This window comes from Labrus mixtus, chromosome 1 (genome assembly GCF_963584025.1).
Source record: "Labrus mixtus chromosome 1, fLabMix1.1, whole genome shotgun sequence".
Lineage (NCBI taxonomy): Eukaryota > Metazoa > Chordata > Actinopteri > Labriformes > Labridae > Labrus > Labrus mixtus.
The window spans coordinates 34,939,842-34,963,463 of NC_083612.1; the positions used below are offsets into that span (position 1 = coordinate 34,939,842).

A 23,622-nucleotide genomic window follows, 5' to 3' on the forward strand; every position below is an offset into this window, starting at 1 on the left:
GTAAACACTGACACACACAGAGAGAGGTAAACACTGACAGACACACAGAGAGAGGTAAACACTGACACACACACACAGAGAGGTAAACACTGACACACACACAGAGAGGTAAACACTGACACACACACAGAGAGGTAAACACTGACAGACACACACAGAGAGGTAAACACTGACACACACACAGAGAGGTAAACACTGACACACACACAGAGAGGTAAACACTGACACACACACAGAGAGGTAAACACTGACACACACACAGAGAGGTAAACACTGACACACACACACAGAGAGGTAAACACTGACACACACACAGAGAGGTAAACACTGACACACACACAGAGAGGTAAACACTGACACACACACAGAGAGGTAAACACTGACACACACACAGAGAGAGGTAAACACTGACAGACACACAGAGAGGTACACACTGACAGATACACAGAGAGGTAAACACTGACACACACACAGAGAGGTAAACACTGACAGACACACAGAGAGGTAAACACTGACAGACACACAGAGAGGTAAACACTGACACACACACAGAGAGATAAACACTGACCCACACACACAGAGAGATAAACACTGACCCACACACACAGAGAGGTAAACACTGACACACACACAGAGAGAGGTAAACACTGACAGACACACAGAGAGGTAAACACTGACACACACACAGAGAGGTACACACTGACAGACAGAGGGTCTAACAGGCTGATTTGGAAACTTTAAAAGGCAGACAGCAGACAGAGAGACAAATGTTTGACAAATTGTTCAAAATGTTTTCTGTACTGCTTTGGCAACATAGATTGTTGATCTGTCATGCCAATAAAGCTCATTTGAATTGAATTGAATTGAGATTCTTTGAGTTCTTACTCATAAGAGAACTAAGAAATACATCTTATGAGTATGTCTAAAAACTACATATAAACCCACCCATCCTGCAGTGTTTGTTGTCTGTCTCCTCCTGTTTTCATTTTAAAAAAATCACTTCCTGCTCCTAACCTTTCTCAGTGACCCTGAGCTCATGGTTACTCGGAGTTCAGATTGTGTTGTGGGAAAACACAGCACAGAGTGACCGTGGAAACTCTCTGCTCTATTTTTACACTGGCTTACAAAGGCTTAGTTTGTATTATGGATTTCAGTTTCACTCCCACCCACAGTTATGTTTATTTATATCTACAATTGAAATGTTCACTTCATGAGGGCCTGCAGTTTTTCCCCTGACCTCTATTGTTTTCTATTAACGTGTACATACCATAGACTGTATAAAGAATAGCATAACCTAATGCCTGAAGTTAAGCCACTCTCTGATGGCTGCAGTACAGGTCATAAACCCCGCCTCCTCCATGTTAACAGATGGGACAAGAAAATTGACATACAAGTCAATTTCTCAAACCCAGACCCTTTTTTTCGGGAAGTTTCTTTTGATTAGTTATTTAATGCTACAAAATGCATAAAATGCCATGATTGGCAGCTCCTGTGTTCACCACATTATCAGAGTAGAGAAGGAACAGTGAGAGAAAACGCAAAATGTATTGAAGTTTCCCCTTAACCATGAGTGTCTGTTTCAAACTGACACAAGAATCTGTTCTGCTGTGGACTGTACCCACCTGGAGCTCTGATGTTTGTGGATAAGTTAAATGTGTGTTTAGGTAAGATGAATTGGCAGGATGTGTATGGAATCATATTTGTGCCAAAAAAATCAAACAAAACTTCTTAAATTGCAAACAAAAAATAAGACTTAAATAATCTCACTGAAGCAAAAAAAAAAATGTCTTGCAACTAAAATATTTATGTAACCGTATAAATAATCAGCTTTTTACTTTTCTTATCATCAGTTCTTTTGTTTACAGTTCCTTTTTTTTCTTTCTCACTGATCAGACTTTTAATAATGGGGAAAAGACGGACATTAAAAAGACGCTAAACGGACCGTCGGACATTTAAACAGACTGTAAACATCTGTCAGTTTATAAAGAGTCTGTGATGAGGTGGGATTAAAAACGTGTTTGACATGAGGATTAACAACGATCACTCCCGACTTTTTAAATTGATTAGTTTTCTGATTCACCATCAAACAAAAAGTCTGTTAATTTTAAGTGTTGAAACCAAAGGATCATTAACAACTCCTTCATTATTAGAACAGCTGATTTGTATTTTGATGATCACTCAGACTATTTGCCCTTTTTAATTTAATCATGATGAGAGTGACAGTTTGACAGAGTGGGAGTCGTCTGTCAGTCAGAAACACGTTTTACATTCATAATGACCATTAATGGTCGTATACGGTTTGAAAATGTTATGGATCCTGTTTTGCTGAAATGTTTAAACTGACAGATGTTTACAGTCTGTTTAAATGTCCGACGGTCCGTTTAGTGTCTTTTTAATGTCTGTCTTTTCTCCGTTTTTAAACTCCGCTCATGTTGATAAGTGTCACTTCTCATGCAGGGGGCAGGTCTGTCAGTAAAAAGACTTCCTGGAACGTCCGGGGCATTGAGCTGTCACTCAAAAACTCATGTGTACGCAGTCCTCAAAAAGCCCACCCACTCGAGAGGTTTGTGCCAGAATCGCAAGCAAAAAGTCTGATCAGTGAGAAAGAAAAAGAGGGAACTGTAAACAAAAGGACTGATGATAAGAAAAGTAAAAAGCCGATTATTTACACGATTACACAAATATTTTAGTTGCAAGTAATTTTTTTTTGCTTCAGTGAGATTATTTCTCTCTCAAAGTCTTATTTTTTGTTTGCAATTTAAGAAGTTTTGTTTGATTTTTTTGGCACAAATATGATTCCACAGGTGTGAATACTGTGGCATGGTCTCTACTGTTGAACTTTGGCACGGATACACCTCACCAGCTTAAATGTCTGCACCCATGACAGGGGTAGTTTGGCTTCATTGGCGGGAATGTGTTGTCCATTGTTTTAACTGTCAACAGACCAGGCTATCAGACCAAGCTGGTCCAGGGGGGCAGTGAGGAGGGAGGAGGAGTTTGTGATTCAAACAAACCTGGTCTGGAGTCTGCCGGCCTGTTTTCTGCAGGGCGATGATGGCGGTACGGAGAGGGTATCCCCGGGCGGTGATAGCTCCCAGCAGCTCTCTCTCCTCTGAGCTCAGAGCAGACAGAAGCTCTGCTGTAGAGTCTAGGGACGAGGTGAGAGCACAGCGCAGGGGGGCTGCAGGGGGCTGTATGCAGGAGTCTGGGCTCAAAGACTGTAGAGGGGAGACAGAGACCGTAGTGAGTGAGTGTGTGTGTGTGTGTGTGTGTGTGTGTGTGTGTGTGTGTGTGTGTGTGTGTGTGTGTGTGTGTGTGTGTGAGAGGTGTGTGTGTATCTGAATGTAACACTGTGTAAAGCTGAACCAGCTCTACTGAGAAAGACATTTACAGACGTTCATCTGTAATCCTCATGAAGGTCTGAACCCGGCTGGACTCAGAGAGCAGACTTTACACTCGCTATTTTTAGAGTGCAGATCCTCAAAAACATTCAGGAAATGAGATGGCTCAGATTTTCCTCCTTCGGCTTACAGAGACGAGGCACCCATAGAGAGAGGTAAAGGAGGACCAAATATTACTGTATATCAGCTAGCTGATATTGTAGTGCAGTGGTTCTTAGCTGTATTTAAAAAAGCAAGCTAAGTCACACGGCTGTGTTTAAACCAGGGGTCTCCAACAGGTAGCTCGGGAGCGACTGGTAGCCCGCGGGTTTTCAGTAGCTCGCCTATAGGTTGACCGACTGGGTTAAAAATAAAAATAAAAATCTGACGACGGTAAATGCACCTCTTCCCACTATTCATATATTTGGCCCATAAAAACAAGTATGAAGTACTAATGTTTTCTTGGACATTGATGTGAATTTAAGATTGTTGATAAGCATTGGCTTATTGCAATTTCACACATGTACAAACAGTAGCTTAATTCAGCTGAGCTATGTAAATAAATGCAAGCGATTTGATGCAAGTAGCCTTTGGCCACTTTCATTTTTTGAAAGTAGCTCTCAGATGAAAAAAGGTTGGAGACCCCTGGTTCAAACAGTAACATGAGTGATTATGTGGAAGTGGAATAGAACACTGTGGTGCTACCTCTCACTGTTAACACTGCTCTAATAAACATTATATTTCACCAACAAATTATCTACCACGGTTAGAGAGCAGAATATGAAATATGGCGCCCTCCTGTGGTGTTCTTAGGATACTACATGTCGCTGAAGTTTCTCTCTTCGGGTTCCCTCCTTCAGCTCTCGCTCTCAGTCAACGAAGTTTAAACATTCTACAAACAGGTTCAAGAAATTTCCAATTCCATCATTTTTGTAATTAGATGCTTGTTAATGAGCTGCGTAATTCACAAAATGGGGCTTTGACTGAGTCTCTGTTGCTTTGGTTACACATGAAAGACACAGACTGATTATTTTTTTATAAAGCCGACCATCCGTTAAACTGTGACCTTAGTTCTCTGAGTTCAGGGACTATCCCTCCACATAGGAAAGTTACACATACTGAGACTGATAACAATGGGCAGGTGTAGTCCATGTCTCTTTAATACACAGCAGCATGTGTATGATTTGGACACCAAAAGGTGGATTAACATGCTGTGCATTCTGTTGGTACTATCAACAGTTGCTTTGCTGCATGGCCACAACATTGAAAAAAACCTGCTGTTCCTACCAACAAGGTCTTTTCTTGGTTTGGACTTATAGATGAGATTGTTGTGCATTGAAAAGTGTGTGCAGAAGCTGGAAGAACTTAATATTACACCGGATTGCTTTCCCGAGGTGATTGGGTGGTTGAGTGAGTGTGAGAGAGAGTACATGCACAATCAACCCCCTGCAGATGATACAGAATGCAGCAGCACGACTGGTCTTCAACCTTCATAAAAGAGCACATGTCACTCCGCTGTTCATCTCCTTACACTGGCTCCCAGTTACTGCTCGCATCAAATTTAAAACTCTGCTGCTCGCTTACAAAACAGCGACAAAAACATCTCCTCCTTACTTTAACTCTCTGATCCAGGGCTACACTCCCTCCCGCCCACTACGCTCTGCCAATGAAAGGCGTCTGATCCAACCTTCACAACAGGGTCCTAAGACGCTGACTAGACTCTTCTCCTCTGTCGCCCCCCGGTGGTGGAATGAACTTCCAAACTCCATTTGATCTGCAGAGTCCCTCTGCACCTTTAAGAAAAAGCTAAAGACCCAGCTCTTTCATGAATACCTACTAACTTAATGATGATGGTCTCCATATTATTGATGATGATGATGGTTGTGACGATGGTTTTTGTTTGATAACGATGACTTATAAGATGGTTTCTATACTGATTAGAGCTCTCAAGAACTGCCCTCAATGTTGTGCTTTGCCTCTGGTCACTTCCTGTCAGCACCTGTGTGTCCAATCAGACTCAAAGCTGATCGTTTGCTCTTACTGACATTGTTCCCTTTTTTCTAGATCCTTGCTTGTGTTGTACTTACTCTCTGATGTACGTCACTTTGGATAAAAGAGTCTGCTAAGTGAATTGTAGAATTGTAGAATTGTGTGCTAATATTTAACATCATCAAATGCATGCAAAACATTTGCTGCCTCAGAAGTGTCTGCCTATGCCTTGAGCCAGCGCTGGTACCACACTTAAATCATTTTTGTTTTGTGACTGAAGAAAGATAAATCAGCTGTCCTGAAGGGCTGAAGACAAACTCTCTGATAATAGAGCAAAAGGAAATATTGCACAAATCTACTATCCAACTTTAGATCCCTTTTTTTCTGTTGTATCTTACCTGACAGAGCTCTAAAACTTTTAACTTAAGACATGAAACTGTCTCTCACCGTCCGTGTTGTGTTGGGCTGGTTGATGCTGGGGGGTCTGTCCAATGTATTGGCTCTGATGTTGGGGGCCCTGGTGTTGGGGGCCCTGGTGTTGGGGGCCCTGGTGTCTGGGGTCTTCTCGGACTGGCTGTCTGTTTTGTGTGTAGGTTTGGACAGGTCAATCCCGGACAAGGAGCACTGTCGGAGATTCTTCCTCCGCTGGTGTGGGAGACTGCTAAGGCATGCTGGGGGGTGTAGGAGGTCTGGGACAAAAGCTTTCTGTGCTTTCTTTGGACCTGGATTAGCAGGACTCTTTCCAACTGAGCCGGTTTTCACTGACAGACGGGCCTTGGCCTTCTTGGCTCTCTCTGCCTCTTCCTCAGAGTCGGAGACGGCGGTCTTAGAGCGCAGCACAATGAGGTTGAGGCTATGGGAGCGCTGGCGAGGGTTGGGCTCCCAGAAGTCAGAGCAGTGACGACTGGCCAGTCGGCTCTGCTGGGGGCTGCTGAACATCATCCAGTATGGCGGACAAGATGGCTGCTTGCCCGATGAGGAGAAGGGGGGCTTAGGGCAAGGCTGGCTGGAGAAGCCGCTCTGCAGACCAGCTAGCACCCAGTTCTCCAGACTGAACTCATACTGGAACAGAAAAAAGAAAGCTTTCGTCATGGGACAGAGTTAGCTGGGTGCCTTAACTCTCAGATCTGAAGTGAAATGTCTCAACATGTAAGGTTTATCATAGCCAAACACAAGATTACAATCTATTTACTTCTTCAGAAACTGGAATATAGTTTTTGATGACACATTTAAACAATCTTGAAAAGCCCAAAAGTGTCTTAATCTGTATACTTTCTGATGTCCAGCAGGGGGCACCTCCACTGATCGTACAAAGAAGTCTGATTATATAGAAGTCTATGATAAATTGATCTTTCTTCGCGGATGATTTATTCCCTCATTTGACATTTTTCTGATCAATTTTTAGTCTCATTCTCTAGGTTCAAGTGTTCTTAATACAGCATGATGTTTATTTAGTAAATGATCAATCAATCTTTATTATAGTGCAAGTTTATAACAAATGTTATCTCAAGACACTTTATAAAAGAGCAGGTCTAGACCTTACTCTTTGTTATCCTATTTATTTGTTTAAATGATGGTCCCATACAGAGTCAAATAGACGATAAAGCGGAGGGGAGGAGTTATGGCAGGGCTTTATCTGATTGACAAGTTGTTTCCATGCATTAAAAATGTGTTTGGTGTTAAGTTGCACTTTAACACACAGAGATCTCAACTGTTCAATTTGGTTTAAAGCCTGCTTTAATCGAACCATGGTTAGAATCCAAATTAAAATTCCACTTACTCTGCAAACCAAATGAGCACTAGCATTAGCAGAGAGCTTAGCATTTGCCAACTTAATTTCCTCTCCAGGTCTACTGCAATGTCACATAAAGTCATCTCGTGATCATTCATGAATTCTCTCTCCCTTTTAGTTTGGGTCTGGAGTGACTCCTGAGTGAAGTATCACACTCTATAGCTGCTAAATGCTCCACTATGTTCACCAGTTGTTACCAGTTCTCTCAGTGGCCTTAAAATGTGTATGAAGCTCTGTTAATCTGAGGATGCAGATCAAGCTGATATGATCGTCACAATTTTCATTCACTTAAAGTCTTTATATGCGATTTTTCACACTTAAATATAATATAAATCAAGTATATCCTCTGAAAATAACTCTGTGAGTCATGACTGTCTACAATGGGTGTAACACCCGAGTCCCACTGTCTGTGATGTTTTCAGAGTTTTCAGAGTCCTATCTTCACTTTGTTTACATCGCCCGGACGGCCGGCTGACTCCTCCCCTCACGTATAAAAGTTGTTTATTGAGGGACTAGAGAATATTTGGCAGTTTGCGTTCACACTTGCAGCTCACATCTAGTGCTTTCACACTTTTGCACAAAACTCCTGAAAAACTGAAGTTTTTGGTGTGAGATGCATGTGTGAATGCAAATAGCCATTTTTTTTGTTACTCAGACTTTATTAATAATAATAATAATAATAAATTAGATTTATATAGCACTTTTCTAAATACTCAAAGACGCTTTGACAGGAAACAACAAAAAAACAAAGCAAAAACTAAGAGAACAATACAAAATAGAAATCGTGTCAAGGGAAGAGGATGAGAGTCAGTGAGTTGATGTGAAAATGCAGCAGGATGTTATCAGTGGAATTCACCTCGAGCGAGTGCAGGTGGTGGTGACGTGCATGATCATATACAGTATGCATGTGCCCCCCGGTACGATCTCTATGTAATTAAACTTCTGCATTACATTTTCTTTTCATCAGTATGTTGTTCTCCACTCTTTTGTTGATTTTGTGATTCTGTCGAACAACACATAGCATTGATGTTAAGGCAAATATTCCCACTTCAGCAAATTATAGTAGACTGTGTTGTCGTTTTTTACGTAATTTTTTGCCTCAGGAGACTCCTGCTCCCCCTCCTGTCTGACCAGGACAGTCTTACTGCTGTGAGGTGAATGTGTGAACAGACATATCAGGAGGATTTCAGTGGCAGTCCCCCTGAAATGCTCTAGAAATGTTCAGGAATGCAAATGTAAAAAACGGCTATCGAGAGAGAGTTTTGAGCATGTGTGTGTTAAAACGCTCACAAAGTCTCATGTAGAGACACTCACCTCTGTGTCCTGCAGGATGGCCAGATAATCAGGAACCATCACTTTCACGTCGTCTTTGACTTCTTGTGAGACATTCTGTGGCATCCTCAGTGGAACTCCGTCCATACCGTTCATTTCACTGACACACAGAGACGACAGCGTTCAATATCACAGGTATACAAAAACATCTATTAGTTTGTGTTTTCATTGTTTTTGTCTCTTTATCATAAAAGATCAGAGATGGATATCAAGCAACTTCTTAGCAAAGAAGCTATAACATATTGCATCAGTAAGGGGGGGAAGTTTTAACTTCTGCAGTCTGCAAGCTCATCCAAAATGGAAACAAGGATATGCTGTGTGACAAAACATTTTATTATATTTTAGTTAGTTTAATATATTTTCAGTTTTTTGGTAAAGCCTCGTTATTATTTTAGTTAACCGAAATGTTTTTTACATTTTAGTTTTTTAAATAATAATCTTGATGTTCATACAGCCATGACTGATCTGCTAACAGCTTTAACTATAACTTTTAGTGTCTGTGTGTACATACAGCATCTATGGTAAGTACTCTCTGAACACTGATCTCAACTGATGGCAAAACAATATAATTATCATGACTCTATTCATAGCAGCTTTAAAAATAGATGTTAACAGTGCTTTTACAGACAAAGCAGAATAGTAAGGCTAAGAAGAGAGAGTTCTACAAAGTTCAAACAAAAAGGCAAAAACCAAATGCAAACACCCAAGAGCAATAAGAATGAATTCAAATGAAGGAACAAAATGCATACAACAGGTATCGAAAGGCTAAAAAGGTGACTGATTTGGCACTTCTTATCTCCTCAGGCTTGTCATTCTTAAGCTCAAGGGGCTCTTTAGATTTGAGCCTCAACCTCTGAAATAGCCTACAAGAAGGGCCCCGCCTGAGGATCTGTGTGGATCAGGAGATGGCTCATACAGAGTCAGCATCTCAGAAATGTAATTCTGGGCAAGACACAAACAAGCTTTAAAAGGGATCAGTCAGATCTTAAGCAAAGCAATGAACAGAGTGATATGATGTTGGATTATTGTCGTTTTTCTGAACTCTTAAGATGTAGTTATTAAGGTGAAACTGATCAGATCATTGTTTTAAATATTAAAGCTAGTTTTTCACAAGCCATGCTTCTGTTTACCTTGTTACACCAGCAGTCTGACTAAAACCAAACACTTAGTCTGTTGGAGCAGCTGCAGAACTTACATTTTAGATTTAAACTTGATGTCTGTCTCTCTCTTAACACATTTCTTTTACACCCTTTGTTTTGTATTAGGATGAATGATATTTGATCCTGCTGTTAGTGATGATAAACTTCAGACATTAACAGTCAGTCTGCATTTAGGTAATCATTTCATTAAAGTGACATGTTAACGTTCTCATCACATCTTTAGAGCTCATTGGCTCTTCATCCACGATCATTTCATGATGTCTTCTTCTGACACCTAGTGGACATTTAACAAAAGTGCATCTGTACTTTTGTTAAAAAGTAGCTACTGTATTAGCATGTGTGTCTGAACATGTTAAGTATGGCTGTTTACTTTTACTAATATTTAATTTCTCCCGAAACCACTCAGGACTGTGAATATGTGAAATTGTTGCATGATGGTTGGTAAAATGACCCTCTGAAATATAATATTTCACTTCATTAAAGACCTGCTGTCATAATTCGGAGAAGCTTTTGTGACTTAAGTGGCAGCAAACACACAAAGCACTGATCACATGTACAAAAACAAGATCTCTGCTGAGTCCCACTTCAACTGACCTCAGGACAAAGGTACTTTACTACACATACAGTCCATTTATATATAATAACATCAGTAGTTTGGTATAAGGTAGGCTATGAATGAATGAATGATTAAAATACTTTATTTTGAATCAAAAATGAAAAAAAGATAATTTTTTTAAAAAGTAAGTGTCGGAAAAGAAGTAGGTGAAAGCAAAACCTTTAATTCCCTACCCCCTAAAAGGATTTATTTTACATATTTAAAATACATTTAAAATCATCGTTGTTAAGACTAGCAGTTCAACGCTGCTCGCTGCCTTCAATGCGACATATTGCACAGCCTGACTTCATATTTTCTCTCGTCTTAAATAGTGCAAAAGGGAGTTTTTTTTAAACAGGAATGTTCTAGAAAATTAACTTTGTACAGTGAACTGCTGACAGGAAACAAAAATCCCCTTTTATTCTAATACTTCATATATTATTCCAACAAATTCTCACATTTATTTACAACTAATATACACATAAGTATCCCCAGTTTATTTGCCACCTAAAATAAATAATCCCATCCCAGTGAATTCAAAATCCAATTTAAAGTGTTATATAGTGATATAATGCTGATGTCATTACATTTGTTAAAAGCATCTTCCTATTTAAAGTGGCAGTATGCCCAAACATCGGAACATGAACTTTCAAATGGAAAAACCCCAAAAAGAAGCCGTATGATACTAGTTTAACTTGACTGTTGCTAAGCAGTCAAAACATTCTCCTATCAGAGCTGCTGTTATTGGCTGGTTTCGTGGAGGCTGACTCTGATTGGTTGTTTCTTTCAGACCTGATACGTTTATAAAATAAGTACAGACGAGGTTGCTGACAGATCAGACAAAGATTTATTCTAAGGAACATTTGAATTAGATGTGTTTCTGATATGCATTGATCAAAATGTGAAATAAAATAATTTGATCTAAAGATAATGTTTAACTGATCCAATCCTTTTCATTCTGAGGAAAAGTTCAAACATTGAATAAGAATAGAAACTCGGGTGTCAATAGGTTTTGAGGTTTACATCAGTATTTAACCACACACACACACACACACACACACACACACACACACACACACACACACACACACACACACACACACACACACACACACACACACACACACACACACACACACACACACACCCGCCTGACACAGAGCCTCAGAGGATCAGCTGCATTTGAGCCCACTGACAGTTCGACCTGAGAAACACTTGGCACTAAATTTACTTCCCCACAATCCTCTGCGTCTAAATCTGTCTACTGTTACACAACCAGGAATGTGCAGAGAAACTCACATGCTAAAACAAACCTTATATTATTATTTTATTTTTTTAATGTTTTTTCCTATGGGTTTTATTAGACTGAGATGAAACACACACACACACACACACACACACACACACCATAAGGCAGAGCTCAGTGTGATCACAGAGCAGCTGCTCCGACAGACAGACACTTCATAATCTCATTGTGCTGCTGTCGCTCTGACGTAAACAGAGACACACATGCTAACGCTATAGCACAAATACAACTCAAACATCACCACACACACACACACACACACACTGTGAGAATAAAATAAAATAAAAACATTTCCATGACTCTTATAACTCTATAAAGACACTGTAATGATTCAGAAAACTATTAACATGCCATTTTAAACATAACAACTTCAAGGATCTGAAGATCGGATCATTTTGTAATTGTCAGCACAAAGTTTTATTTACGGTTATTCTTCCAACTATTTGAGTTTTTTCTTTTTTTTGTGCTCTGTGCTTTAATAAATTGGATTTTATTAAAATGTTGTGTTAACTGTTTAAATACAGAAGCTCTTAATTAGCGAACATGCTTTAGCACTTTCTTTGTTTTCCTATAATGAGTAAATTGTTATTTCAGCTGTCATTTGAGATGCAGAGAAATTAAAACTAGCCTTTGTATTTCAGACTTAATGAGATAACCAAATTAGATGAAGAGAAAACCACTGAAATGTACTCATTATCAAGGAAAAACAGACTGAAAAAAACATGTATGGTAGTATGTCCACTTAGGGCTTCCGTATTAAAAATGTTTCCTTCAAATTCAAAAGATGTTTTTCTACAAAGATGCAAACCTCGTGTCTGAATATTTAAATCCCAAGTCTCCTGCTTAAACATGCACTGTTTAAATGACACAGACTTCTGATAGGAGTATTACTCGTAAACTAATTTGTGATACGACATGTATCCTACCTGTGGTAAAGGTAAATAACAGCCTGATCTGTCACTCAGCTGTGTGCTGCAGGTGTAAAAATCATGGTAATAATAAAAGTCAGTGTTACCTGTGCTGTGTCGAGCTGCTTTCTGACTGTCAGGAAGGTGTGTGTGTGTGTGTGTGTGTGTGTGTGTGTGTGTGTGTATGAGATCAGACACAGGCTGCTGGTTAAATCAGAAGAACCACCTGGACCACTAATCTACTAACTGACAGTGACCTCAGACAGACAATCACTCACACTGATCCTGTTAGCAACAACGAGACACATGACGTCTGTGCACACATAACATTATTATTATTATTATTATCATTATCATTGTATATCTATAGGTTTCACATATTCAACATGTATCACACTAATCCTTTAAGCAGCAGGTGAAAGACACACTGTACAGGTCTTTAAATGAAGATATTTATGTATACATATTATATTTAATGTGAATAATATTATTATTTGATACCCTGCTAGCACATCATTATTTGTGTCTCTAGTCTCAGGCACTCTTCTCACCCTATCAGTCCCAGCATTATCAAAAGTTGCAGCAACCCCTTGTGTCCACTCCCTGGAACTTCATCCTGCCCATCTGAGCTCTAAAGAAATGGTGTCATCATTTACCTCCACCCACAAATATATCATGGGCACTGCTGCTCCTCTAGAGACCAGTAAAGCAACATCCAAAATCTGAGGCCTGGCTGAATTACACCACTGTGCTCTTAGACTACACTGCAAACGGGGTTGAAAAATTAAAACAACAACTAAGGACTAAATTGCCTGTAAGAAAGAAAAATCTGTCAATTCTTTAAAACGATTTACTGTCAAAAATACTGAAATGAGATGTAAAAACTAATTTAGACAGTACAGCTCATTTCAACGGTTCTACAGGTGGTTTGAGTTTAGACCCTACAAGTGGGGTTTGGACCCTACAGGTGGATTGAGTTTGAATTTTAGACTGAATACATTCAGCGCTCACAGGAAAGAGTTACACAAACACACACAAAGAAAAAATTATAAAAATGTTTCTGTTTATTTTGTTTTTCTGTTCTCTTGCTCATTCCGCTTATAAAAAGGAAAACACATTTTATTATCAAAGACAAACACATGAACAACAGAAAACAGAGTTGTCCTCTGACATCATCATATGTGATTCATACAGACACAAAGCTCTCACTTGCAGGGTCCATCATGCCCAGGGTATCTTTTGGGTTATCCGGCTTCACAAACCTGACATAAGAGAGGAGGCTAAACTGGTTATCAACAGGCTGAAAATCCTGCTTCATGGCATACCCCCCAGGTACAGGTGTTAGTGTCGTGTTTAAGGTCAGAGTCACTCCTACTCGGTGTGTTACAGCTCTGTTTGTGTGTTTATAACTGTGTGTTTGAGATTAGACGCAGAGCATGTTTCAATCTGAGTCTTCAGGCTGCAGGGCAGAGGCCCACACCTGGTCTGAGGGGGGGTCAGGGATGATCCAGGTTTGAGGAACAGTAGAGCCATCAGGGTGATCAGAGTCCACCACAAACATGTCCCACTGTCTCCTAAAGATGAAAACATGATTATACAAACTGTGAACACTGTCTGTGGTTAAAGTCAAAATGTGATTTTTCACACTTAAATATAATATAAATCAAGTATATCCTCTGAAAATAACTCTGTGAGTCATGACTGTCTACAATGGGTGTAACACCCGAGTCCCACTGTCTGTGATGTTTTCAGAGTTTTCAGAGTCCTATCTTCACTTTGTTTACATCGCCCGGACGGCCGGCTGACTCCTCCCCTCACGTATAAAAGTTGTTTAATTGAGGGACTAGAGAAAAGAAGAATAACATACTGTACTCACTGCTTAACTGTGTTTCTAGATCACGCTCATTTCAGGTAAATTTACATGCAGTGTGAAGATACGAGCATAATAAAGATCGCTAGCATTAGCATGCTAACACAACAATGCAGCGAGAGTTGTTTTGGTTTCATGCTGGTGCTCAAGGGCGACATCTGCTGGATTAAAAAATCACATATAAAGCCTTTAAAGAGAAAAAAAAGAAAAGATGGAGACGAAGTTGAAGAAGACAAAAAGAAGTAGAAGAATAAAAACCTGATCTGCAGCAGGGCAGGCAGAGATCTCTCAGCCTGAGTGTAGTAGTGTTTGAATGGCTGCAGCACGGAGTCAGCAGGAAGATCCTCTGTAACAGACGCACACAAACGACTGAGTCACTCTGCTGGTAAACAGACACCGTCTTCAGACATACTGCTGAACGTTGTTACCTCCAAACAGGATGGTTTGTACTCTGCGCCTCCTCTGCAGCTGTCTCTCCCTCTCCTTCCTCATCTTCCTTTCCTGCTCCTTCCTTCTCCCCTCCTCCTGTTCCCCCTCCAGCATCACCCTCAGAGCCTTCTCCTCCACCGAATACACCGCCGTCCTCCTCTTCATCACATTCCTCAGCTGCTCCACACGGTCCCTGAATGCATCGTCACACTCTGACTCTGTGACGATACCTGTGACACACACACACACAGTTGCACACACAGTTACTTTCTGCATTTCAACCTGGATAATATGGGATTTTAGACATAAACAAACAGACAGGTTTGAATGTGACTCCTCAGGTTGGTGGGTTTGGGGGCTCGGCGGGGGGGGTTGTCATTGCAGATCAATTATAAAGCATTGATTACGATGTTAACTGCATCCTACACTTTGTAGATCCTCACACACAAATCAAAATCAAACAGCTGAGAGTGAGAAACATCAGAGAAGAGGAACTTTACATTTCAGCTCCCGCAGTATTTTGATCTGATGTCGTAGCATTTCTTAAATCAACTGGTTCAGTGTCAACTTTAAAAAAGGTACTGTAAGGACTTCTTAGCTGGTTCTGAAACAGATTAAAATGAATACAGATGTCTCAACATGAACCTAAAAAAGCAATCAAGACCATCAGCATAAAAATGACAACTTCTATAGAGTTATTCTTAATGTTTGAAATCACTGCTGGGGGATTGGTGTCAGACAAAGTGATGAACAGCACCCGATGTAAAATATTTTTTTACATTTCCCATGGCAAAGATTCAAAGTGAACGATACGTCTGACTGTTAAAAGAAAGCAGAATGAGCATGACCACATTCACGTGGAAATGACAAGGACAGCAAAGAGATAAAGGGTGATGCTTTGTCCACAATCTAAAAGTTCCTCACAGCAGATTTAATGTGTTTGTTTGAGATAAGATGTCTTCATAATAAACTATCATACTCTACATGTCACAGCTGGGGCTACACTTCATCCACAGTAAATTCCTACTTCTCCACAATGATTATAATACAACAAGATAAGATGGTCTTTATGTCCCAGTGGGAGATTTTCCATTGTACTTCACAGTGCTCCAATGAATCATGTCCTAAATAACAAGAATTTGAAATGAGATACTTGTGCCTTAAAGGCTTTCTATGTGATTTTTCACACTTAAATGTAATAGAAATCAAGTATATGCTCTGAAAATAACTCTGTGAGTCATGACTGTCTACAATGGGTGTAACACCCGAGTCCCACTGTCTGTGATGTTTTCAGAGTTTTCAGAGTCCTATCTTCACTTTGTTTACATCGCCCGGACGGCCGGCTGACTCCTCCCCTCGTGTATAAAAGTTGTTTAATTGAGGGACTAGAGAAAAGAAGAATAACATACTGTACTCACTGCTTAACTGTGTTTCTAGATCACGCTCATTTCAGGTAAATTTACATGCAGTGTGAAGATACGAGCATAATAAAGATCGCTAGCATCAGCATGCTAACACAACAATGCAGCACAAGTTGTTTTGGTTTCATGCTGGTGCTCAAGGGCGACATCTGCTGGATCAAAAAGTCACATACAAAGCCTTTAATGAAAGGATAAGCACTCAGTAAAGAAACCCCTCATCCCAATTATGATAAATGGACTTGAGCTTGTATCGCCCTTTTCTAGTCTTCTGACTACTAAAAGTGATTTTACATTGCAGGTAATATCTACCCATTCACACACTGATGGTAGAGGCTGCTATGTAAAGTAGAGCCCAACTGATTAATTAATGAGTATTAATGAGTAAGGTATTTTACCTGCTTCTTGTAAAGTGTCTCGAGATAACACTTGTTATGAGTTGACGCTATACAAATAAAAGTTGATTGATTAAAGTTGATTGATTAATTAGCCAGCCGATATCATAAGTGGATGTTTGTATATTTGATGACTATTGGTATCGGCTAATGTTATCACAGATATTACTAGATTTATTCACCAGACAAATAGCATTTGAGTTTCATTGTATTACACTAGCAGTTCTAGTAACCAGAAGAGTTTGCTATATTCGATTACAACAAGCATCATCGTTCATTATCACAGTGTCAAGCGGTGATGCACGTGTATGCAGTTACTTTCCAGATGAGTGACCATCTTGTCTTCATTATCTTTTCCACAAGTGTTTGATAACTGCATTTGGCGGATCAATTCCAAAAAAAACGTGTATATCTATTACTATGTATCTCTACAGATCAAAGTTAAATCTAAGAAAGATATCGGCCAATATATCAGTATCAGATTTTTTACTTAACTTACTGTTCTCCGCCCCAAAAATCCCATATTGTCACAGTTTGAGTTTCTAGCTTTTCTGTCCAGTCTATCCATATTGATCTTTTGGCCTATAGCCTGGATTTGGGATTTTGCCTCAGCCTTACCGTTTTAACTGTTTGCCTGTCTGGAGTTGTATCCTTGTGTTATTAGCAAGTAAAGGTACTGCTTCCTGTACTTGTCTTGAGTTCCATTTCCCCCCTCTAGTTGGATTTGAGACCACGTTAACTACCCTGTCTTTACTCCCTGATTGCAACATCTCTGCACACTTCCTCTGCTGGACTAGTTATTGATAGCTTGAGTATTCCTTTCCCATACAATGCAACACTACTAAGATAACGAGGCACTTCTAACCATCTCCTAATAAATTAACTAACCTCTCAAGCATTTCCATCTTTGATATCAGCATTATATCACTAAATATCACTCGAGTAGCCTTTAGGAAACAAAGGTCCTGCTATGAGGGTGACGCCACAAGTTCAATACATCAGGGGATATGCAGTGAAAAAGCTGTTTGAATTGCAAAATAAGACACACCTAGCAGGCAGAAAAAAGATCCACAAGTCAAAAGTAAGATTTGAAACTGAAGAATCAGTCTTTTTTTTTTTGGATTCTGTGGTTTGAAAACACTTTTTAAACTAGTATCGTATCAAAGTTGAAATTCTGGTATTGTGACAACAATCAATCAAACTTTATTTATATAGCACTTTCAGATAAATTAAATTGTAGTTCAAAGTTCGAAGTGAGAGTCATTGAGAGACCAATGCACACCAATAAGAATTAAAAATAAAATATATGTATAAAAATAAAATATGACACATAAAAGCAACAAGATATTAAAATAAATACATAAGAGGAAAATATTTAAAATTGTAGTAGGATAAAAAGACAATACAGTAATGTTAAGATTTGAATTGATATAAAGCACTATATAAAAGCCAGACTGAATAAATGAGTTTTAAGACTGCGTTTAAAAATCTCGATATTCTGGGCTCCTCTCAGACCCTCAGGAAGGTCGTTCCATAGTCTCGGAGCATAACAGCTGAAAGCAGCTTAACCAAAGGTTTTTGTCCTGCTCTGTGGAACAACTAAGAGAGACTGGTTCATAAGCTAAAATCATATCTGATAGGTAGTCTGGTGCAAGGCCATGTAATGCTTTATAAACTAATAAAATAATTTTAAAATCAACATGAAAACTAATAGGCAGCCAGTGTAAAGATTTTAAAACAGGTGTGATGTGTGCTCTCCTTCTGGTCTTTGTCAGTACTCGTGCAGCAGAGTTTTGTAGTAGCTGAAGCCGATTTGTTGTGTTTTTTGGAAGACCAGAAAGGAGAGCGTTACAATAGTCCAGCCTGCTAGTAATAAAAGCGTGCATTAGTCTCTCTGTTTGGCTCAGAGAGAGAAATGGCCTCACTTTGGCGATGTTTTTCAGGTGGTAAAATGCTGTTTTTGTGACACCCTTTACGTGGGCCTTAAAATTAAAATCTGAGTCAAAGATCACCCCAAGATTCCGTGCTTCTTGACTTGGGTTGAGTCCTATTTTTTTTTTTAGTTTGGGGGCCAGTTTCTCTCTCTGAGCCTTTGAACCGATGATTAAAACCTCTGTTTTGTCCTGGTTGAGCTGCAAAAAATTCAGTGACATCCAGGCTTTTATATCTAAAATACAATTAAAAAGTGAGTCAATTTGTCTGGTGTCATCAGGAGACACCGCCACATAGAGCTGAGTGTCATCAGCATAGTTGTGGAAAGAGATTCCGTGCCTCCTGATGACACCACCCAGGGGTAACATGTACAAATTAAAAAGTAGTGGTCCTAAAATTGATCCTTGTGGTACCCCACTGGAGACCTCGTATTGTTTGGAGGTGCAGTCTTCTATCGATACAAAACATTTTCTGTCACACAAATACGAGGTGAACCAGTTAAAAACATTTCCAGAAAGGCCTACATGCTCACTTAGTCTATCTAAAATAATCTGGTGGTCAACAGTATCGAAAGCAGCACTGAGGTCGAGTAGTACCAGAACTGAAGGCTTGTTGTTGTCGAGGTTTTTTCTGATATCATTAACTACTTTTAGCAGGGCCGTCTCAGTGCTGTGGCGTGCCCTAAAGCCAGATTGAAACATTTCTAATGTAGTGTTTGAGGTTAAAAAGGCACTCAACTGATTAAAAACTAACTTCTCTAAAATTTTGCTTAAAAATTGCAGGTTTGAGATGGGTCTAAAATGACTAGGTGTTAAAATATCCAGGTTCCCTTTTTTTAAAAAGAGGTTTAATTAAGGCAGTCTTAAAATGAGTAGGGACGACCCTGTGTGAGGTCACTTTCAAGGCAAAAAATTGGTACTTGATATCTTAGTGAATAAAATAACAATACTTTAATGATATCTGAAATAAATATGACCCTTTGTTCCACAGTAACAAAGGCCAGTTTGTCCATACACCACTTAGCTAATGCTAAGCTAACATAGCCTGGTAATGCTCTCACACCCCTGTGACAGACCTATGTCCATTATCCTGTTTTTAGGATAAAGTTTGTTCACTGAATGTTAATCAGAATCAGCTTTATTGGCCATGTATGCTTACACACACACACACAAGGAATGTGTCTTCAGTAACTGTGCTCTCATTGTACGAAGTTAAAAAGTAAACATAATATAAGCAAAAGACTAATAAACAAGGCTAAATAAGACATTAGTGCAGTGGTGAGCAGTATATAAATATTTAGTTATGTAACAGATGGTTAATATATATGAGGTAGAGTTTTTACAGAGTTTACATACGCAGTGTGCATAGATTGTTGAGAGGATAATATTACAGTATTTACATGATTAAGTTATTGAAAATAATTGTTTTTATAAAAGTCTTATGTTCACTCACGGTGGGTGCTTGATAGCAGGATTACCGGTGTTTTACAGCGACAGGTCTGACACTTTGTGACTGTTTAGCGTTCATCAGAGATGTAAGAGTCACATGAAATAATTCATATCCATCAGCCAGCATACTTAGCTTAGCATAAAGACTTAGCATTAAGACTGGCTATGAGCTAATGTTACACAGATGGTTGACAATCCTTTGTTCTGTTTTTAATTCAGACAAAAACCCTTAAAGAAAGAGTCATCATCTGGCTGTAACTTGTGTAATGGACACCAGAGTTGAATCACTGTAAACATTTCTGCAAGAATTTAAACTGCAGCCCCTTTTACATTGGCATTGAAATGCATGACTTTTACACTCTGTGTTACACCTCGTCAATGTAACGAGGCATAACGGGCGAATGGCATCACTGTAAAACGTCAGAGCCAGCAGGACAAAACTATGGAAGCCCATTTCCGCCAGTTAAAAAATAAAAATGAAAACTTGGCTTTGTTGAGATTCGAAATTATGAGATAAACAGTTCGAAATAGTGAGATAATAAAGTCGAAATTATGAGATAATAAAGTCATAATTATGACATTCAAGGATGCATTGCAGTCACATTGAAGACTACATTAAAGGAATGTACATACAGGCCCCTGGAGCAGAAGTCACGGAATAAACCACTTGAGCAAGGGACACAATAAACAAAAAGAACATTTTGATCTTTACCTCATAATTTCGACTTTTTAGATTTTTTTGGAAGACCACAGCCTCCACACATGGAGTGCGCACGCACCAACCACTGCGCCACTAGTGCCCCATAATAATTTTGACTTTATTATCTCATAATTTCGATTATTTTTTTATGGTCAAAAAAAAATCTCAACAAAGCCAAATTTTCAATTTTTATTTTTTTAACTGGCGGAAATGGCCTTCCATACAAAACAGCCCAGTGTGTGTGTTCTGAGTCTGTCTAATGTTTCTGTAACAGTGTCACAAAATGCAGAACCACACACATTATTTTGATGGGAATTTGGCGTATGGGGCACATGTCTGTGTGTGGGTGTCTGACCTTTCCTGGATGCTGCCTCCTTCCTCAGTTTGCGTAGCTTCTCCACAGATCTCAGCACGTCCTGCATCCTCTTCACATCCGCCTGCTTCCGCCTCACCTCACAGAGGACAGTGTCTGCAGCCAGCTTCACTTCCTGTTCCTGATGGTACACACATGACCTTCATCATCACCTTTTTACAATTCTACAATTTTCATTTAGCAGACTCGTACATCTGAGAGTGAGTGGAACATAATCAAGGATGTAAACAGATGCAAATAATGTCAGTTACTGCCAACAAACAGCTTCAAGTCTGATTGGACCGATGTGCGAACAGGTACATTAGTTTATTATGGGTTTTTTTCATCATCAACAACAACGTTAAACATCAACAGCTGCCACTTGTTATCATAATCAAAAAGAATATTATAGTCGATATCCTCAATATGATTTTTATCACATATTCAGTAGCATCAATATCATATCATTGGGGCGGCAGTAGCTCGGTCTGTAGGGACTTGGGTTGGGAACCGGAGGGTCGCCGGTTCAAGTCCCGGTGCGGACCAAATCTGGAAGTTGGTCTGGTAGCTGGAGAGGTGCCAGATCACTTCCTGAGCACTGCCGAGGTGCCCTTGAGCAAGGCACCAAACCCCCTCCCCACCATCAGCTCAGGAGTGCTCGCTGTGGGCAGCTCCGTCACTCTGACATCTCTCCATTAGTGCATGTCCATAGGATCATGTTTGTGTATGTGCCAGAAATTTCCCCTTGCAGGATCAATAAAGTGGGAGGTCATCTCTGTGAGGCTGTAGGTCAAGTGTATGATGTCACCATGAGATGACTGGAATACTCACCTTCTTCCTTTCCTCCACCTGCTGTATCTGCTGCAGCCTCCACTTATCTATAGCAGCCTCCTTCTCGGCGGTGCGCTCCTTCCTCTGGTTCTCCTCCAGCTGCAGCAGTCTACGTGCTCTCAGCCTCCTGGACCTCCTCGCAGCGACCCGGGACACTTTAACCTTCCAACCAGCTAAGTTCTGACTGTCGCTGAGCACAGACAGCGAGCTCTGCAGCTCCTGCTTCAGCTTGAGAGCACCTGAATAAGAAGGGGTCCAGACCCCGTCCTCCTCCACACCTCTCCTCAGAGCATCACAGGTTTCAGCCAGCTGGGAGACCAGCTGAGCGGCCTGGTATAGAGTCCGCCTCAGCTCCGGGACACACTGGGGCTGCAGGGTCTGCATGTCAGGGAGACTCTGGGGCTGCTGGGTCTGAGAACCTCTGGAGGTCTTGTCTCTGCTTTGTAAGAAGCGTCTGATCCACTGCTGGTCCTGGCTCCTCTGAAAGCCGGCTTCATCCTCAACTCGTCTCTGTGAAACTGGAATCCGGTCCGGGCCGGTACCCCGCGGAGGAAGCAGCGGACTCTGACATGCATCCGGGTCATACTGAGCACTCTGAGGAACGGGTCTAAACTGCTGACCAAATGTGTGAAACGGTGATGCTCCATGACCGCTGCTGTGTACGTTTACCGGGGCAGGGGGCACCATGTTGGGGAACTGTCCAGGTGGTGGGTAGCCGAAAGGAGGCGGTGGGACTGTGGGGTCAAATCCAAACGGAGGAGGCAAGCGGGGTCCTCCGAAACCCCCTTCCCTGGGAGGCAGTGCAGGGAGGTCGTATCTAAATCCGTACGGGTGTCCGTCATATCCCTGTGAAGAAGCCCACTGCGGAGGAGCCGGGTCCAGCTGTGTCGGTACGTGAGGTCTGTTGACAGAGTAAGGGGGCTCCCTGTGGCCGCCATAGTAGTCAGGATGCTGTTGCGTGTTATCCATGTCGCGTGCAATATTATACAGAGTCTGTTGGATCCTAAACTAAACTTCTACATCCTTTGTTATGCTCAAGTCTTCACGGCAGCCGCCATGATGTTTCTTCTTCAGGTCCCTGTGTATTGAAGTTGGTCGTTCTTGAGCAAGGGTAACAGCGCCAACATCATGCAGCGGCCGAAGTTGGAATTGGAACACAAGAGACAGACAAACAGACAGACAGACACACAGACAGACAGACACACAGACACACAGACAGACTGACAGATAGACATACAGACAGACAGACAGACAGACACACAGACAGACACACAGACAGACACACAGACAGACTGACAGATAGACATACAGACAGACAGACAGACAGACACACAGACAGACACACAGACAGACACACAGACAGACAGACAGACAGACACACAGACAGACACACAGACAGACACACAGACAGACAGACACACAGACAGACACACAGACAGACTGACAGATAGATATACAGACAGACAGACAGACAGACACACAGACAGACACACAGACAGACACACAGACAGACAGACAGACAGACACACAGACAGACACACAGACAGACTGACACACAGACAGACACACAGACAGACAGACACACAGACAGACAGACAGACACACAGACAGACACACAGACAGACAGACAGACACACAGACAGACAGACAGACAGACAGACAGACAGACAGACAGATAGACAGACAGACACACAGACAGACACACAGACAGACAGACACACAGACAGACACACAGACAGACAGACAGACACACAGACAGACTGACACACAGACAGACACACAGAC

At 40.7% G+C, this 23,622-nt stretch overlaps 2 protein-coding genes across 2 annotated transcripts in view; both read right to left on the reverse strand.

Annotated features, from left to right (window-relative positions):
* The window catches only part of ubap1lb (ubiquitin associated protein 1-like b), a 20,786-nt gene extending 7,402 nt beyond the window's left edge, over positions 1-13,384 (reverse strand). The window contains exons 1-4 of the mRNA XM_061042974.1: positions 12,570-13,384; positions 8,476-8,593; positions 5,817-6,431; positions 3,015-3,218 (exon numbers count right to left, since the gene is read on the reverse strand). Coding sequence (XP_060898957.1) covers positions 3,015-3,218; positions 5,817-6,431; positions 8,476-8,589 — 933 coding nt within the window. The 5' untranslated portion in view covers positions 8,590-8,593; positions 12,570-13,384. The remainder of the gene's footprint in view (positions 1-3,014; positions 3,219-5,816; positions 6,432-8,475; positions 8,594-12,569) is intronic.
* A 325-nt stretch (positions 13,385-13,709) lies between these two features.
* Positions 13,710-22,929, reverse strand: pdcd7 (programmed cell death 7). Its single transcript, XM_061042986.1, has 5 exons — positions 21,838-22,929; positions 21,010-21,148; positions 14,761-14,991; positions 14,591-14,678; positions 13,710-14,036 (listed from the first exon to the last, which is right to left on the reverse strand). Exons 1-5 carry the CDS (start codon positions 22,804-22,806, stop codon positions 13,904-13,906), a joined length of 1,560 nt encoding a protein of 519 aa, XP_060898969.1. The 5' UTR covers positions 22,807-22,929; the 3' UTR covers positions 13,710-13,903.
* Positions 22,930-23,622: the final 693 nt, after the last annotated feature.

What these genes read in the sequence shown, in the direction of transcription:
- pdcd7 (XM_061042986.1), bottom strand. Translation starts at nt 22,806, where the DNA reads ATGGATAACACGCAACAGCATCCTGACTACTATGGCGGCCACAGGGAG. An exon ending in AGGTGGAGGAAAGGAAGAAG is followed by an intron (nt 21,149 to 21,837) that starts GTGAGTATTCCA and finishes GTGTACCATCAG; the next exon opens with GAACAGGAAGTGAAGCTGGC. An exon ending in ACAAACCATCCTGTTTGGAG is followed by an intron (nt 14,679 to 14,760) that starts GTAACAACGTTC and finishes CGTCTGTTACAG; the next exon opens with AGGATCTTCCTGCTGACTCC.